This window comes from Otolemur garnettii, unplaced genomic scaffold (assembly GCF_000181295.1).
Source record: "Otolemur garnettii isolate 467f Iridium unplaced genomic scaffold, OtoGar3 scaffold00126, whole genome shotgun sequence".
Taxonomy (NCBI): domain Eukaryota; kingdom Metazoa; phylum Chordata; class Mammalia; order Primates; family Galagidae; genus Otolemur; species Otolemur garnettii.
In genome coordinates, this window is record NW_003852521.1 from 377801 (window position 1) to 398303 (window position 20503).

Here is a 20503-nt window from a genome sequence, read left to right on the forward strand (position 1 = left end):
CGCCTAAGCCCAAGAGCTGGAGGTTGCTGTGAGCTGTGACGCCACAGCACTCTACTGAGGGTGACAAAGTGAGACTCTGTCTCTGAAAAAAAAAAATGAAGAAAAAAGTGGGGGAGAGCCTGGTATTTAAAAAATAAAATTAAATTAAAAAAGTACCCCTTCCAAGTTCAGTGTAATTTCTCTGAGGCCCCATTTTCTCTCCTGGGATTAAAATCTATCAAAAACTCATGATGCTCAGAAGGGTAAACCATTTCTACAAAATAAAAAATACTTGTCAAATACAGCACTTTAAAACCAGGTTCCCAACCACTACTACCCCATATTCACATACTCTTCAACCCCCCCAAAAGAAAAAACAAGTAAAAGGCATTAAATTTGTTTATATACACCTATACCCAAAAAAGTTTCAGAGGAGAGATTACAATGAGATAAATTAACCTTGTAACATTCCTCAAAAATAAATTAGTATGAGAACATAGACTAAAATCATCCAAAAGTATACCAAACCAAGCAATATCATACAACAACCTATCTCTACCCCAGGAAAAGAACTGACTTGGATACATACTTACTGTACTATCATAAAAAGCAAAGGAAATGAGACAAGTCATGAATCTCTATAGAACCATTTCTGAAACCCTGATCTTTTCTTAGGCAAAGTTAGAGCAGGAAACACACACACACACACACACACACACACACGACTGTTGAGTTGTGTATACACACTGCTACAATGTTCTTCAACTCATCTCCAAGAATTTAAATTAAGATAAAGTTATAGCCAATGCTATCATTCTCTCAACATGAGTTCTTATTTACGAGCGCGTTTTGCCTCTTATGTAAGGAACCATATAAAAACAAGGCTCTACCAGCAAAGATGAACGGCTTCCTTTCCCCTTACAGAATTCAAGAGTTAGTCATTCAGGACTTGCTTTAATCCCATCAAATCTTGAGTATTCTTTGCTGAGCCAGTTCCCCACCACCATTTCCCTGTGTTGGTCACCAACATCACCAATCCTCCCGGTCTCTCAGATCACCAGCCCCAAACATGTGTCCTTCACTCTGTTGCCACCACGATGTCACAGGCGGTCTCCACCTCACCAGAGAGGTAATGATAAACAAAGCCTTCTCTCCCAGTCTCCAGTGGTCATAACCGTGTGTTAGAAACCAAGGCTTTGCACACATAGAAGGCATGTTACAATTCACTCATCTTGGTAACCTCAAAATACCAAGTTATTTCAAAAATACTACAGAAGACCTGGATGGTATCTGGCTTTGGGCAGGCAGAGTGGATGTCAGAAACGCCTGGCCTGACAGTTCCTACACTGAGGATACCTGCCCAGAGCTCTCCTGTGGCCATTTATTCTTCATTGAGTAGGAGCTTCCAGTGTTTATTCACTAAAATTTTTATTTATATACAAGATTTTTGTATTTTTGGCCAGGGGCTGGGTTTGAACCTACCACCTCTGGTACGTGGGGCCGGCGCCCTACACCTTTGAGCCACAGTCACCACCCATTTATATTTTTTAAAACTAGTGTCCAATAAATGAGGTGTTAAATTTTTATTCTATTTTTTCTTTTCTTTTTTTTTTTTTTTTGAGACAGAGTTTCACTTTGTTGCCCTCTGTAGAATGCTATGCCATCCTAGCTCACAGCAACTTCAAACCTTGGTCTCAAGTGATTCTCTTCCTCAGGCTCTGGAATAGCTGGGACTACATGCACCCACTACAATGCCCAGCTATTTTTTAGAAACAGGTCTCACTCTAGCTCAAACCCCTGAGCTCAGGCAAGCCACCTGCCTTGGCCTCCCAAGTGCTAGGATTATAGGCGTGAGCCACTGCACCTGGCCTATATTATCATCCTGAAATCAAACTTTCTCCAGACACGATAATTACAAAAGACCAACTACACATTTTTCCAGTCATCTGAAGATGTGGTGAGCCTAAGTGTAGTCCTCAACCACCCATGCCCCTGTCAAAAAACAAGCTTTGGAGGGTGGGGCAGTACACCACTGTGCCACCTGGCTCACTCATTCTGGCCTGTCTGACCAGAGGACATGGAGGTATGGAGTAGGTGTGGCTATGCCACTGCCTCAACATACCATTCTGTGCTCTGGCAGAAAGAAGTGTAAGGAAACCAGTAAAAATCCCATTTGTAACACATCACCCTCTCCAAATCAAAATGAGTGAGCTCCAAAGACTCAAAAAAAGAAAGAAAGAAAGAAGAAAAGGGGGGGGGGAAGGCAGAACGAACATAAACAAAATAGAAACATAGGGTACATTGTCCAGGAAATTGTCTTGAGCACCATTTGATGTCCCTGGGTTGCTAATATTTCTATTAACAGTAAATCTCAGTTTAAAAAAGCAGTTTATCCAGTTACTTTACAGTATAACAGATGTAAACCTCTGCTAGACCCTCAGGGCCTTCCTTCTACCACCAAGAAATGGAAACCAAGTCCTGTGTGCTCATCTTGGTTCAGAAAGCTGCCCCGTCAGCCCAAGGGGAGAAGACATCACCCTGGCATTCCCAAGACAAGACTTCCCCCAACTCCCCCGTGTGCTGCTCATGAAGACACCTGGCATACGCACTTCTCAGCCTTGTCCATGATGCTCCCCCTTTTCCAGACCCAAACACACCAAGACTCCAGAGCGATCAGACGGCTGACGGGGAGGCCTCTCCAAATCTCTGAGATGCCAGCACAGGGAGAGGGCACAGGAAGGTCTGTGGCTCCTTTGAGGTAACATGACACACTCAATCAGGCAACCTCAAATCCCTCAGGAAGTTGAAGAGCTCTGCTACAGAAGCAAACAGCACCTGAGAACAGGAGGGAGGCCACTGACAGGGCATGGGAGCCCTTTCTGAGGGTTTCATGGTACTTGCACTTCATGGATTTGAATTTTTCTCAAAAGTGAAGAGCCCATTCTTTCTTTATTTGAGACAGAGGCTTACACCCTCAGTAAAGTGCTGTGCTGTCACAGCTCACAGCAACCTCAAACTCTCGGGCTCAAGCGATTCTCCTGCCTTAGCCTCCCTAGTAGCTGCGACTATAGGCGCGCGCCACAACACCCAGCTAATTTTTGTTGTTGTTGTTGTTTAGCAGGCCCGGGCAGCATGACCTCACCAGCCTCGGAGCACGTGACCGGTGCCCAAACCACTGAGCAAGGTGCACCCAACCTGAAGAGTTCATTTCTACAGGTGCTTTTTCTTATTTACTAACAAAGATGTCTTTCAATGTACAATGTCAGAGCTGGGAAGTATCGTGAGGTTCCTAAGTCTGACTTACTTCTACTTCAGAGAAGGAGACGGAGCCGCTGGCGAGTGGCAGGAAGGGCTCAGGACCTGAACTTTAGCTGAGTCCCCACCATGCCCACCACCCAGCATCCTCTTGGGGACCCTTCTCCCAATTAAAACATGCTATTTTATCAAAAAGCCATTGTTTCTTCCATGCGAGTCATTATAAGCTGTTCATTTTCATTTTTGTGAAGGGGAAAAAAGGCAAGTGACATAAACTCCTTTAAAATAACCATTTTTTATAATGATCTGACAGTAATGCTACTGTTAAATACTTACATTATTGCGGTCTAATAATCAGGTACTATTTAAATCAAGAAAATATTAAGAAATTTGCTGTCAAGAAGCGAATGCTAAAGTCCTGTGTTGAGTTGTAGAATGAATTCCCTCGCACGCATCCAGCTTGTATGTAACGCACCATGGCAAGCCCAGATGCCCCAGCCAATGACACTGCTCTGAGGTCCTAAAAAATTCAAATGGTATCTCAATAATAAAACAAAGTGAAAGGATGTACACGCTACAGTCTGAAATTGGGTAAAATTTAGAACCCGTGGAAGGAGACAAAAGAACCTGGAAGCTTTCTTTTTTTTTTTAATAGAATACATTATGAAGAGAAGTAGTTAAGAAAGCTTAGTCACTTTTTTGTGGCTTACAGCTTTTTTCCCCTCTTTTATTCCAGGCTTAAACAAAGTTCAGTGGGGCATCAAACTGCCTGTTTTAAATTACAGTCTGTATTTTAAAATAGAATGCGCGCACGGCATGTTCTGCAGCTGGGGGTGGGAGTGTTATTCACGGAAAATTGAAGGCTTGTCGAGTCAATAATCTTCTTTCACACAGTAACAATTTTCAGCTAAAATTTCTTGACCCAAACAAAAGAAAACAAGACCATTCAGTTACTTTACAACAATTTAGAGAATGAAAAAGAAAAAGATGAGAAAAAAGAGAGACACCTCTAAAATCCTACATTGTGAGGGAAGAATAGAAAATCCAGGCTCAGGGAGAGCCTGCTCTCCATGTATTTATTTCCTCTCCTAAACTGACAGTTAACGTTAAAAATAGTTACTTCCAGTCCCAAGAAGCATAAAGGCAAATAACCAGTCCACAAATGCTACTATGAGCTCCTGCTGGTTATATATTCCTTGTTATACAAAACAGATGTGTGACTTCAGAGTTACCTGCAAAGTGAAAATCTGTAAATTAAGAGCTATTTCCCACCTAACTCGGGTGATACAAAGTGAGATGCACTCATGGCCTCCCGTGGGCCAGGGCCTATATGCTGAGGGGAGCAGATCCACAGCCCAAGCATAGAAAAGCAGGTGGGGTGGAACAGGCACCCTCAGAAATAAAAGTGCACACACTGCTTCCTGTGCACAGCTCCAGCCGGGACTGCCCCACTGCTCCTCCCCTCTTCCCTTCCCCTGTCCGCTTGCTCCTTACCCCTGTGCCTCGGGCCAGGGCCGCATGCAGGTGGTCATCTGAAGGGCCCTGAGCAGGTCAGAGACTGCCTGCCTCCATTTGTTCAGGCAAAATCTGTAGGCTGACTTTCTATTAGCCAGGAGTATCGGCATTTATCATGCCTTATTTAATGAGCCTCATTTATCAACTATAGATCATCTTTATCCTTCTATTATCAAAACCAATATCCTGCAAATCAGTTATCTTTCAGCCTCTCGTAATCTCCAGTTTTATCTAGTGTCTGTTTTTTTGCAGTACTCCTTCATACTCCATTAATTAATTTTTCAGGAACTAATTGACAGTCCTCTGAAATGGGTTGAAATTCATTTCCCTCCATATTTTAAGTGGAAATCAAAGAATATTACATGGAAAAGTTTGCAGGAGGGCATGCTTAGTTAAAATGTTTTTAAAAATTAAACAGTTTTTTTTAAATTAACACATAGCTACTAAGCAAATATCTCAGCTATGATGATTTGGAATTATCTATTTATTTTAACAAGACTGAGATGTCAATTTAGAAACACTTCACACACAGACATTCAAATTATTTAAAAGCAAACTATAGATCTTTTAAAACATTAATTTATTCAAAGTTTCCAATATGTTTAGCTTGTTTTTCCCTGGAAGAATTCCAAACTGTTGAGGTTTATTGAATTTTCATTTACAGAACAAATATCAAGATTGTTTTGAAAGGAGACATGACTTCCCAGTTTCTACCCCGTTCAAGTTTAAGTATTATCCTCTCTTTTCAAGAAGACTACCAATATCATGAAAATACCTCAGAGAATAAACTATACAACATCACATCTTAGTGAAATAATCCAGGTTGGAAAATACACATTTGTCAGCATCACTATGACTTTTTCTAAATAAGGAATTTCAAGTAAGGTTCTTAAGTGCTCTTTACAACCTTAATCCAAAGAGAATTGATGTCTCAGTATAGAATAGACCAGTGAATTCAAGAACATGATAAATCGTAAGTACTGTGTCTTCCCTTTCAAATGTCCCCAAATCATCAAAATGTGTCTGTACCTTCAGTTTCAAAACGCTGCAAGCTAACCAGTGTATGTGCAGACACTCTCGCGACAGAAACCATCCTTCAGAAACGCTGCCGCTCCTGCATTTCATAAATTATCTCCTCTATACTTTTAAAACTCAGCATATTCTAATAACATTTAAAGAACACTGATGATAAACAGCTTAGGCCTTCCGCTGTAACACAGGCATTATCCATGTCTGAACACTGATAAGCCCAATGACAGACCAGATTTCTCCTTCATTAACTTACAATTTTTTAAGCTTTCAGAATGATATGAGAAGGATCAACCAACAGACAGCTACACTCTTCACGTTTTCCTGGCAATCATTTAAATCAAGTTCAAGTTACAAACAAATTTTCAGAAAATTTCATTCAATAGCCACACAGTTCATTCTTACCCGGTAGATTTTGACTTTTCCAAAAACCTGCCAACTAACATGGTAGTCTTAATTTATATTTCTAGTTGGGTTGAATTGAGAACTTGACAAAAAACTGAACCTGGTTGAAAAGCTCCTTCACCTGCTTCCTGCAGAGGTTTCAATATTCATAGGAGGTATATTACCAAATGGACATACTTTATGAATTTCCCTATTAACATGCCATCAATATTCACATATGCTTCCAAGGTACATGACCTCCAACCAACGGAAGTGTCATTAAAGATTTTAAAAACCAGAACCAAAACATAGTTCTCTTCTTTCACTAAAGGCAGAACATTGCATTGTATGCTCTGCTGCTAATACCCAGCCCCCCAGGAATATTCTTGGTAATAACAGTTTTCCAACCATTCTCTTTCAGGCTTCCAATATCCTGTTTAACACCCTCTATTTCAAAGAACAACCAGCATTTACTACCTCCTTCCTTTCACAAAGGGCCAAAAAACATATGTTTTATCTAAAGCCTAAATATTTCCTTCTAATTGCAAACTCAACAAAGTGCCTTTTTAGTTAACTCAAAAAGATCAAACCCTTTTCATGTCAGTCTCTTTAGATATTTCCTATTTAAGTAAGAAAGAGTCAGAAAGAGGTTTTTAATGACCTGATGGACCTTCCAGAACAACCAATGCATTTACAGATATAGTTTAGAAAGTCACAACAAAGCAGTCCATTCAAAAACACTGTTAGAATATGGCTACTAAGGCTCGGCGCCTGTGGCTCAAGCGGCTAAGGCGCCAGCCACATACACCTAAGGTGGCGGGTTCGAATCCCCAGCCCGGGCCCGCCAAACAACAATGATGGCTGCAACCAAAAAATGGCCAGGCGCTGTGGCGGGTGCCTGTGGTCCCAGCTACTTGGGAGGCTGAGGCAGGAGACTCGCTTGAGCCCAAGAGTTGGAGGTTGCTGTGAGCGTGATGCCATGGCACTCTACCCAGGGGGATAGCTTGAGGCTCCATCTCAAAAAAAAAAAAAAAAAAAGAATATGGCTACTAAACCGATCGTGCTCTGTTACCCCAAGTGAACAGAATAATGGACCTCCCATCTGAAAAACAAAACTGGTGGCAGTCCTCTCTGAAGAATAATACAATTAGTTACTTCTAAACTGAGGAATATTAAAAACTCTTCAGATCCCTGAAGGGAAAAGTACTACTCTGCTGAAGGAGGAAGAAAATAAAACCTTCCCATTTTTGTTAACTTCCTTTATACATGTTTATAACTATTTTATTAACAAAATACCTATTTGTACTATAATTACTGAAATTATGATCACTGTTTATGTCAATTTTTAATGAGTAAAATAGAAAAATTACTAAGAAAACAATGTTTTCGTATTTTTTAGCTTAATCATCCTATGAGGCCACTTTTTCTTTTTTTGAAGCTTAAGGTTACCAAGGTAAAACTCAGGTATCATTTGAGAAAACAAAATGGTTTTAAGAATAACACAACCCTGCCAACACACACACCACACTCCTTCACTCTCAGCATCATTAGCGCGGGGCACCAGGGGCTTCAATAGCATATAAAAGATCCCTTAGCAACTCAAAGAAAATTCTGAAACTGGGGAAAGAACTTACTTTAATTAAGATTTTATGTGAATTCTTTTAGGAAGATATTTGCTAAATTAAATAATAAATACCCATGAAAACATTCTAATCTGGAGGCAAAACAGTTATAAAAATAACTAACAAAAGGATAAATAGTAAATGCTACAAGACATGAAAATTTAACAAAACACTCAACAAAAGTATATTAAATCAAATTTGGGGGGTTGTCTTAGTATGTAAATTGAAGTATATTCAATGTTGATGAAATAACAGAATATATGAGATGTAAGTTCCAGAAACTTTGGGACCTTCCATTGGGTTTTTTGTTTAATTAGCGGTCCTCAGCCTCCCTAATGCCTTGGACCTTTAAGACAGTTCCTGTGGGTCACAACCCTAGGTTGAAAACTGCTGGTTTAAATGCTGGCTTTATTTTATAATATCAGAGGTAAAGAAAACTATAAAATGCTCAAATTTTAAGTGATAATATTCAAATGGTAAAGATCTCTTTAAGCTAATTTTTATATCATATTCCCTATGCTAAGATTTATCAATAATGGCAATACCAAGGATATATAAGCTCATCTATCTCAATAGGAGAAAAGTGGTATGATTAAAAAGTACAGAAATAAGTGGACAATATTAAGGGAAATTTGTCTTGGGCTTTAGGTCTGAGCCCACTAAGCAGAAACTAAATACTACTAGTCATGGCCCCAGGACAAGAGAACAGGTATTAATCTATCAGGCATTTGCTTTCTGTGGATGACCTGAAGATCTCAATTAGCTGGAAGACATAACTTTGTTGGCTACTGAAGATCAACAAGGATGTAACAGCACACAAACAGACACACCGGTTCAAACAGCAGCGAGAGGACAACTTACTGAGGGAACCAATTACAGATCCAGCATAAAGATATTGGAAATGTCTTGATTTTTTGGTAATGTAAAGTTAACTGTGTAACAAACAGGCTGGGAGAAATGTATGACACATAGAAATTATCACATGCAGAGAAATAGTTCAATGTAAGCAAAAAGATTAAAAAATAACTACTTGAGAAATGTTCTTATTATTGTCACATATATAATGGATAAAGTTAATAATCAGCATGAATCACAGACTTTAAATCTACATTTTTAAAATGACACAGGTAAGACTCACAATATACTTAGTTCCAAATTACAAGACTGGTGATTACAAACACCATGGATAGACTTTAAGTAAAAAGACAAAATTTATATCAATGACTCTGGAAAAGGAAAAGCATTTAGAGTAATCTACGAAGGATTTACTCTTTACCAAGAGCAAACTCAGGTGTGATACCAAACGTAGCTTCACAGTCCCTACAGTATCAACTTAGCCACGCTGGAGAACTCAAAGGCTTAATGAAAATAACACTGTGGAAATATATGGTATTATAGCCATAACAATACCAACAAATCTTTCTCTGACATCATAATGACCTTGACAGTGGGCAATTTATGAATGAAGTATGCACATAAATAAAAATCTATCTGTAAGCACCATATAGGAATTCTGTATACATACAAAATCTTAGAGAAAAGAAAGTGGCATATTGTACTTCATCTAAATAAGCTAATTTCCATTCTAACAAATGGGGGGTGGGTGGGTTAGGTACACCTACTGATCTACGGTTTGGCCTTTATTCGAGATGTGATGTTTCTACACACATACCAAAAACCTAAAAACTGTGCCCTCTAGAAATGTACTTAAAGTGGTAATTCATCACTCAGCATCCTATTTATCTGTGAGTTACAAAAACAGAAAGAAAATAACCAATTAAAGTATTTCTTTTTTTATCACCTTCATAAGAAAATTTATATTATGAACACCCTTAAACGCTCTTGGGAAGTAGATAAGGAAGATAGTTACGTCATTATACATATACAAAGAGATATAAATACAATAATTCAGTAAATATTATTGATGAGTGTATTGGTTCACTTCCTAAAATAATTTCACATCCTCTTTCCCCATAATCTATGTAAAAAGCGCTCATCCCAGAAACAAACTTTGGGGCTGGTTTTGTGCGGCTACACGCTTCGTTCCATCCCTGTTTATGCTGCAGTCAGCTGAGGATCAGCCATCCATCCAGTGCAGACGACAAGAAGACAGTGACTGAAGCTGGAGTTTTCCAGGGGATATGAAGAAAAGCCGTACACTACAAATTATTCTTACAGTTATATAAAAATCAGTATCAATTTATAGCAAAATTTTCAACCTGTGTCACAGTACAAATCACCAGCCAAAGACAAATTTGCAAAGCCAGGCTTCTCTAAAAACACTAAAAAATGGAATTCACGATCCACCTGCTTCGCAAGTCAATTTAAATTCCATAAAACCACAAGTCAATTCCCAAATACGCAACAAATGCTGCATTTATCAACAGCACGCAGGTGTATCACACACGGCCCTGATCTGACACGCAAACCACATGCTCACCAAGCTGCTAACCACCTGCACAAAAACATTCACAGCATAAAATACAGAATCTTCTACCTTTTTCCTTCCTTCAAATCCAAATGTGCACACAAGCCAATACAACTAAAATAAAGACCGTATAGTAAGATTTCATCTTCTCCCATCATAATAAAAAGAACTGTAAAAATGAGGGTTTCAAACTATGTCCATCAGATTCGAAAATAATCCACATCCTGTAGCCATCACTTGCCTTCTTCTTTAAGGACGCAGATACATTGAAATGGGTCTGATATTCATGCCCAACGTCACGTACAACAGTCACAACAAAGGCTCCTTCTCAAATGCTTAGAAGTAATACAATAAATCTTACTTAATGCAAACATAATTGAAATTCAAATTAGAATCAGGGCTATCCTAAATGACTATCTTAAATTAGCCAATAACAATAATTTTTCAAATCGAAATATTTGAATAAATAAATGTATAAGAAAATAAAAGAATATTTATTTATATTCTTTTAGTTAATAAAGAAAACTTCATTTCAATTAGGTTCCCTATTTTAGAAAAGGCATGATAACCAGTAAATGCTACTCTAATCAATAAATACCCAGTTACCTATAAATTATTTGCTATTGGAAATACTTTACAAACTGCTTTGTCAAATTTTAAACTAAAATACTTTTTTATGGATGATTTCTCATCAGATAAATATAAAGTTCCAGAAAAAATTTAAATCACTATCAGATGTTTTATCTCACGATTATAGCCTTTGCAAAGTACGTATTTCTTTCGAGTTCCAGTTCTCATATAGACACCTCTGTTCCGTATCACTACCAAAGAAGCAAGCGTCTAAAGAAAGCCCAGATGTCCAACAGCAGTCACTGCCTGCCCAGCACCAGTCAACTAAAACCTTCCAGATCACGAAGGGCTCGGCAGCAGACACACACGTACACGTGAAACAGACGCACAGAGACGACAGAGCTCCTGAGAATTAAGCCCAAATTAGTAAATCACAAAATGTACATTAAAATCTTGAAACTTCTCTCTTACGTCGTGAATATAAAGTAATAAAAGCTCTTCCTACAAATCTTTAACTCGTGACTTTTCCAAATCAGCACATTAATGTCTTACTGGTAAACTTGATGGTCTTTCTTGTTGTATTAAGCTCAAGTCTTCGTGGTTTGGTTTTCCGGGGGCCAGAGGAGGTTGAGACCTAGTTCCATAGCCTTCCTGAGACATGTCCTACACAAACACAAATATAAAAAAAGCACTTCGTAAGTATCTCCATGATGTAAGTTTCTTTAGTAACAAAAAACATTATAGCCGTGATTTCGTTAGCACATTATGAAAAGTAAAAAACTTTTTAAAAGTAGTCCATCATCAATAGCAGAATATACAGTATACAATGTGCATAAAATTAAAAACAAATGCCTTATGAGACCAATGTATCACAAATTAAGTACTGTATTCGACTTGTGCAGAAAAAGGATTAAGTCAGTAAAAAATCGGGAAGGTCAGCTGTAGCCAAACTATCTCCGAAATCAGAGCAAACCAAATGATCCTTTCATTGTTGAATTCTGATTTTGGTTATGATGCCTTTAATATTATTTTAAAATTTAAATAAAGGATGAAAGCTTTATTATCAACTGAACCTTAATATGCCTCTTAATTATTACCATAAAAATAGTGCAAAAATTGTGCATAGAATCCTGGGGTTTCTACAAAACCAATAAATACAGATGTACAGGCTTCCATATGTTCGTGTGGCATAGTTTTCAAAGAATCACAGTAACGAATAAAACAGTGGGGAACAAAACACACACCCCAAAACCTGAATCGGAACATGAAACTTATCATTTACATGTGCCTTTATGGCATCCCGTAGAACATTAGTCCCAGAGTTAGTTATCGACATTGCCTTAACATTGTGCTGAAATGGTATTATATAATCCAAATACCACATTTACTGTATACCAGATCTGTAGCTACTAAATATTCTCCCATCACTTGTACCTGAAGTCAAGTAGCAAGACAGAATGTTAAATACTTATTACAGCATGTCTCAATTGGCACTGAAAGTTGAAGAGCCAGTTTCTAATGGGGGGGGGGGGGAAGAATGGAAAATAGTGCTTTAAAATAAAATTATCTCCCTTCCCTTGCAGTTCAAATATGTATTGGCATTAAAGAAACATGATATACAAGTTCTATTTCTGTTAAATCCTTAAAATATTACTTTAAAAATTAATATTTATTAGTTAAAACCCTATAAAAAGCTTCTACTGCCTCACCCCTTTCTAGAACAGTATACACTTAAAATTACATGGCTTCTTATGCCAAGAAACTTTGGACCAATAGGCTGGTACTACAAAGTACACAAGCTGTGCAAACTAGATTTAACTAGCCGAGTGTGGGTGCGACCTGCTTTTATAAACAGGCTGTGAAATAAAGAAGCATGTCAACAATCCAGCATTTTCACATATAACCCTTCTTTCCTTTAAATTAATCTCTACCAAAAAAAAAAAACCAATCAAATATTTAACCTCTAATGGTGATAAACAATACTTAGTAAATACTATACGTTTGCAAACGAATTCAATCCCAGTTGTCCAGTCTTTCTTTGATCACCGTGAGTGAGGTAAGAGGAAGCACGTGTAATCCAAGGATACTGAAAAGAGTAGCTCTTCAGTCTGGCTGCAGCAGAGGGTAACAATTAGGCTTGTGGGGGACAAAAGCAGAGGCTGAGAGATTATTGCCACTCTCACCACCCCGCCCTCTGGCACCATGCTTCTTCCAGATCCTAACTTCCACTAGTCACTGGACTTCCCACTGGGTGCCCGGCAGGGTACTTTGGATAAACAGCAAGGATTTCAAATCAAGAAGGGCAAACGCCTCCATTCAGGGGCCTTCACCCCGCTACAGAAAAGCACAAAGGTGCAAAAGACAGACTCCTGAGGGGCAAACAAAGGAGCAGAGCCCGCCCCTCCCGAGCACACGTGCACACACTCTGTTTCGGGGTGGTGCTCGGACACTTCTTTTGTTAAAGTAAACTTCATTTGGGAAACAGTAAACAGGCTCACCGGCCCTACGCTTACTAGGAATCTGTTTTACATTTCTTTTTATTCTCTCTTCTTAGCTAAAGGAGCTAAAGACGACCATTACAATTACAGTGGATCCACCTTTCCATTTAGCTATCACCTCCCCCCCACATACCATGCAACTCCAAACAGTCTATGAAAGCTATCAGAAAAATATATTATTGAGGTTGCATTTTGCTTTTTCAGGTTTTAAAAGTTAAAAAAAAAATTGATTCCACAAAAATCTCGAATACTATTCCTAACCACAAGCAGCTTTCAATTATTATAGTTTTAAATAAAACCAAAGCAGAATTGAGTGAGAACAGCTGAAAATGGAACCTGTCCTTCATTTATATTGGGATTCACTTAACAAAGGGCATGCAGCTGTATATGTGGTTCACCTCGGGACTATGAAATCTGTTTGGCTGGTCTAATAAAGATATAAAAGTTATATCTCAAACCAAACTTCAGGTTTTTCAACTTCATAGCTGTATTTATTTTTTGTTTCAATATGCACTTATTTTCATTTCAAGTGTAAACATAAATAAGGTAACAGTAAGAAAACAATGTCAGCATCAGAAAGTAAAGAATATGTTCAGCATCACTTAGAAACAAAGACGCACAGCTTTAGATTTTAAAACATTTCCATCTTTGGTGATTTATACATTTAAGATAGGACACATTCATGTGCAAACTAGTATACACATAATTACATAATTACATTTATCTGTATACATTAATGTGTAAACTAGTATACACATATACATAATTACATTTATCTGTCATTCCCTCTTTAGAAGAAAATCACGTTGTAACCAAGAACCAAGAAGTAAGAATGTGGCTTTCCCTTTCAGAACTTTTTATCAGTGTTATTTTTCTATATCTCACTCACAAACTTCTAACCATTGATGGCTCTGTTAACCTTCTTTACATCTTGAGTCAAGGCTGAAAGAGAAACTGATTCAACAAAATTGTGAAAAGAGTTTTAGGTATGAGTGTGTACACATTTCTATCAGAAATTTTCATTTAGGTGCTTTTAACACATTTAGTAGACAATTACTGAATGCCTACTATGGACCATTCCCTTGCTGGGTACTTTAACATCCCATAAAACATGACTGGGGGAAAACCTTAGTCACCCCTTTCTACTACGAGAAATAGTAAGATAACCTCTACCACAAGAGCCTGGCAGAAAGACCAGAAGCGTGAGTTCTTATATTTTCTTTTATTACAAAATAAAGTATTAATGGAAATGCAGACTTTGATGAAAATGTTGAAAAACTAAAATGTCAAGGATGCTTTTAAAAAATAAAAAGGTAGGCCAACATGGGTGGATTGCTTGAGCTCCGGAGCAAGAGCAAAACCCTATCCCTACTAAAAATAGAAAAACTAGCTGGGCATGGTGGCAACCACCTGTAGCCCCTGGGGAGGCTGAGACAAGAGGGTCGCTTCAGCCCCAGAGTTTGAGGTTGCTGTGAGATACGATGGCACTCTACCCAGAGTGATAGAGTAAGACTGTCTCCAAAAAAAAAAAAAAAAAGAAAAAGAAAATAAAAGATAAAACATTCTCACTGTAAGAACACCCTCGTGATATAAGCTTAAAAGACACAAAGAGATAAATAATACCTTAATATTTAATATTTTGAAATAAAAAAGAAACTTACAAATAAAAATAAAAACAAATAAAAACTCAAGACATAAACAATGAAAGAAAAGACTTCCTCCTGCCCTAGATCCCTTCTGTTAACAGTTTATCTTTCCACTATTTTCAGTGTGTTGCTGAGTATAAATGCGGATTTAAATTCTTTTGCCTTTATATACTACTGGAGTGTGATTTCTGTAAATAGCATCATTTTCAACTGCTTAGCAATACACTGGAGAGTTCATTCTGTATCTGCAACTAAATATCTACTTTGTTCTTTCTTATGGCCACATAATACCGCATTATTTGAAGGTGCAATAACTTATCTACCATTCCCTTACTAATATACATTTAGGTTGTGTCCAGACTTTCTCTTCTTGATAGTAAGTATCCTTGTACACATGTCTCCTCATGAAATAGCTCTGTAGCATAAATCTCTACCAGTGAAATTTCTATCAAAGGTTTGATACATACTGGCAAAGTGCTCTTAATAAAACAAATGTCCATTTATATTAATAGTCTATCATTTTGGAATAGAATAAAAGGTACTCAAAATGTTTACGTTAACATCACAGTATGTCTAACTACATTATAAATAGGAACAAAATCAAGCATGGGAGGGGTAAGGTGGGTAGATTGTAACAAACAAAATAATAATAATAATAATAATTTGAGAGCACATGGAATACAAACCAAAGGAAGACAAAGAACAGAGGAGGGGAAGGAACATTTCTGACCTTGACAAACAAATCTCAATGGTACCAAGAGGGACTGGTAAGGACATGTCTAGAAACGAGCAAAAACGGGTCCAACAAAGAGTTCCAGGTTGGAAACAAAAAGATAAAGGGAGCCAGCATGGCTTCTGGGAGGACGTGGAAACTCTCACGATGTTTAGGGAAGGGTTTTCCAACATCACATGGAGCACAGATGTTCTAGAAAAAGAGTGAAGATGGCCAAGTATAACTATTACTGCAATAATCCAGAGTGAAGGAACAAGGATTTGAGGAGTCTCAGAAAATCCTGTGTTATCTAGGTCAGAATAATGTCCTGCTCCTTATCTCTAATCGCTTTGGGAACTCCTACCCTCAATTATAGGAAACAGAAACCATCCTGGCACTTAAGCCTAGTGGAGAGGAGGGTAGGGTCACCTCCATGTGGATAACGCCTGTAGGCCACATGGTTCCCAGAGGTCTATGAGAAATGCAAGCTGGAGAAATGCAGTATGCTGTTGACCTCCTCTGCATTTTTGTTTGTACATAAGTAAATTAAAAATATACTTTCCAGAAAGAAAGCAATAGGCCGGTGCAGTAGTTTAGTCCTGTAATCCTAGCACTCTGGGAGGCCAAGGTGAGAGGATTGCTTGAGCTCTGGAGTTTGAGACCAACCTGTGCAAGAATGAGACTCCGTCTCAACTAAAAATAGAAAAATTAGTCGGGCCTTGTGGCCATTGCCTATCATTCAGCTACCTGGGAGGCTCAGGCAAGAGGATCACTTGAGCCCACGAGTTTGAGGTTGCTATGAAAATGCCATGGCACCGTCCCTAGGGCGATGGAGTAAGATTCTGCTTTTAAAAAAAAAGAAAAGAAAAGAAAAGGAAGAAGGCAACATAACTATAACATATCCGCTTCAGAGACAGCACATCCACCCACCAGCCATCTCAATGGAAACATCATTAACAAGGACAGCTAACGTTGGTTAAGAGGTGACTGTGACAGGTACCAGGCACAGTTCTTCTTAACAATAACCCTGCAAGACAGTTCTTATTACTACCTTGTTTTCTCCCATGAGGAAACAAACTTCTTTTTTTTTTTTTTTGGAGACGGAATCTCACGCTGTTGCTTCAGGTCATCATAGCTCACAGCAACCTCAAACTCCTGCATTCAAGAGATCTTCCTGCCTCAGCCTCCCTAGTAGCTGGGGCTTACAGGTGTGTGCCACCATGCACAACTAATCTTTTCTATTTTTAATACAGACTGGGTCTCGCTCTTACTAGGGCTAGTCTTGAAATCCAGAGCTCAAGAGATCCTTCCCAATTTGGTTTCCCAGAGTGCTAGAATTACAGATGGGAGCCACTGTGGACGGGCTGAAAGAAACACTTCTATAACTTAACACTGATACTTCATGATCACTATGCTGGGGTCTCTCAAAGGGATGGACACATCATCATTTCTACAAAACTGGACTTTTAATGACAATTGGAAGCTTCAAGTATTATTATATAGTAAGAGATTTAATATAATTTTAAGGTATTATCGTAGCCTTTCATACACTCTCCTAAATTCTCCTTTTAAAAGTTACAATCTTAAGTGTGCTGTATGTGGCACATGTCCAAAACATTCAATGCCAATAACACAAATGAGTAAGAAATAGTAAAAAGAAAAATTCCCTTTCACAATCTTGAATACAAAGCCATTCTTCCTGCTGTGTGTTATCATCAAATACTAGGCTATTATGCATGAAATGTCTAAATTTCCTAAGTACTAAGTTTGACAGTTGTTATCTCTGACATTTTCACTTTAACACTTTTTTTTAATTGTGAAGGTACATCCTCTTCCTTTCAAATGCAATTTTGGCTTCTGATTATCTTCCAAAAAGATAATTTTTGAAAGATAAAACTGTTGTGAAATCATGGATAAAAACTTTGTGGCTCAGCACCTATAGCTCAAGTGGCTAAAACGCCAGCCACATACACCAGGAGCCGGCAGGTTCAAATCCAGCCTGGGCCTGCCAAACAACAATGACAACTATAACTAAAATATAGCCAGGTATTGTGGCGGGCACCTGTAGTCACAGCTACTTGGGAGGCTGAGGCAAAAGAATTGCTTAAGCCCAGAGTTGGAGGTTGCTGTGAGCTGTGATGCCACAGCACTCTACCCAGGGTGACAGCTTGAGGATCTGTCTCAAAAACAAAACAAAACAACAAAAAAAATTGTGTTATTTTCAAATGAGTTCCATGGTGCAACCAATGTAGCACAGACAGACGAAAATGTCAACAAAGTGGTGGGGAAGGATATGGCTAATGAATGTACAATACATAGATGGTTTCAGATGATTCTGATGATTTTAATCTCAAAAATGAGCCAAGTGGGTGACCCGAGACCAAAGTGGATGAGCTGAAAGCTATAATGGAAGTGAATCCATCTCAACCTAAGTGTGAATTAACAGCAAGGTCTGGCATTACTATTCCAACAATATCAGACAATTTGAAACAAATGGACAAGATACAGAACTTGGATAGTTGGGTTCCTCATGAATGAAATGAGTAACAGAAGAAAAACCATCTGGAAGCTTTCCCTTTCTTTGCTGCCACAACATAAAGGTAAACCATTCGTGCACTATATTGTTGTGTGTGATGAAAAATGGATTCTTTCTGAGTATCACAAACGTTCCACACACACAAACACACACACACACAATGGTTGGATGAAGATGAAATGGCAGAACACAGCCCCAAACCGAACAAACATCAAAAAAAGCTAATAGTGTCTGTCTGGTGATCTAGTGCTAGCATCATCCACTCAGCTTCAGGAAGCCTGGTCAGAACATTGCAGCAGATGTCTACTATAACCAACTGGACAAAATGAGGATGCCTGCAATTAAGCAGCTAAGGTTGGTTAGCACAGACAGGTCAATCCTCTTGTAGGACAACGGCTGACCACATGGCTAGAAACAACGCTGCTCAACCACAGAGGCTGGGCCAGGAAGCCCTCTGCCATCCACTGTGTTCACCAGACCCTGCACCAACTGACTACCACTTCTTCCAGCCTTTGGACCACTCCTTGCAAGGAAAAATATTCAGTTCTCAGTAAGCTGGGAAAACACCTTTCAAGATTTCATCACCACTCCCTCTCCAGGCCTCCTCACTGCTGGAGCACATAAGCTGCCGCTCAGATGGCAAAACTGTGTGGATGGCTTAGGCGCGAACTTTAACTGTACTGCTTCTTGTTTTAAAGACAATAAACTGAACTTTTGGTTCAAAACTGGACATTTCAGATTTAATGACCTCATACTTACTAAAAGCCACCTGCCAGATCCTGTTCTTTAAGACTCTACTGGCAGAAGAGAGAGAGAGAGAGAGAGAAAAAAAAAAGACTCTATTACTAGCTGTTTCTTTCTGTCCCTTAAGAAAACTGGGGTCCCTCAGGCCTTCCCCATAGGCTCTACAGTGACTCCTGCCTGGCAGTGATTCCGAATCTCTCTCCTGGAGGCCCCTTCACTGCACCAAGTGTCTAGACTGGTGGGGCGAGGGCCTTGCACATATGTCAAGAATCGACTCCACTGTCCCACGATCCTGCTCTTTCCCCTCATGTGCCCTCCCCACCAAAGGCCTCAGCACACCAAAGTTTCCCTGTACATCACTATCTCTTCCTAATCTACCAAACCCAAACCACTGTCTGGTGACCCCTCCTTCTGTGAGCAGAAGACCAGCACCTGAACTGGACACCTTCCATGGCGGCCTGCTGCCCCCTGGGCTGTCCCTGCCCATCTCCTCCAATACAGCTCCTCGGTACCTGCAGAATGAAGTCCATAGTCCTCTGCGGGACATATAGCTCCTCAAATGTCCTCAGCCACTACACCAACTTTACCTCCAGCTGCCTGAGTCCTGCTGCAACTGCCCAGCATTAGCCACTCAGCTGCTTGTGGGTGCCCAGGGCCACAAGTCCACTGCCCTCCCAGGCCTCTGTCCCTGCAGCTCTCTCAGGCCCACTACAGGTGGAGGTTCTTCCTTCTCCTGTGTCTGTAAAGCATCTATTTGTCCTTAAGATCCTGTTAGAAATTAAACCCAGCAAAGCAGCTGTCTCAAACCAACTTCAAATGGACTCCTTTGGAAGAGCTTACAATGCTGTATTTTCACTATTTGTTGTTTATTTCCCAAACTGGACTCTTAATTTCTCTAAAGGAGGGATTCTGTCCTCTTGGAGTCCTGGAGCCTAGCACTGATAGCTATGGAATAAAAATCCAAACCAGGACAATGACTGACCAAACAGCTTCTAAGAGCTTACACTCAGAATAAGACATGACACAAAAATAAAAACACATGGACAAACACATAGAACTGAACAAAACTTGGACACTTGTCCAAGAATATTCATCACATTCCCAGCTACACTGCCTGGTAGCAATGTGCTACAGAACACATTTTGCTGTTTGTTTCTGGCAGGCTTAAGGCAAAAGACTGAATGTAAAGTAATACAGTCAAACTATGCTGGTCATTAAGACTGTAGGGAACATAAATGATGCCGCCCATCAAAAAGGAGGAAAATCGACAGATCCTAAGCCTCCCAATGAACAGATGAACAATGAAATATTCTGCCAAAAAAAAAGAGATAATGAGCCTGACAAATCCTATAGCTCAAACTACCAAGTTATAGGAAATAAAAAAGACAAATGAGCACGTTAAACCACAGCGCATCAACGATTAAATCCCAGGTCGTGGGAAATCTCTACAGGACAAAAGACGTTCAACAAATAAATGGCAAAGAAAAAGAAAGAGGAAGAGAAGAGATGGAGAAAAAGAAAGAAAGAGGAGAAGAGATGAAGAAAAAGGAAGAAAAAGGAGAAGAGATGGAGAAAAAGAAGAGGA

General features: G+C 39.2%; 1 protein-coding gene across 2 annotated transcripts in view; it reads right to left on the minus strand.

Moving 5' to 3' along the window:
• ARID1B (AT-rich interaction domain 1B) overlaps positions 1–20503 on the minus strand; it is a 426086-nt gene that overhangs the window by 260483 nt on the left and 145100 nt on the right. For both annotated transcript variants that reach the window (XM_003797856.3, XM_003797857.3), the window contains exon 4: positions 11335–11445. In XM_003797856.3, the coding sequence (XP_003797904.2) occupies positions 11335–11445 (111 nt within the window). The remainder of the gene's footprint in view (positions 1–11334; positions 11446–20503) is intronic.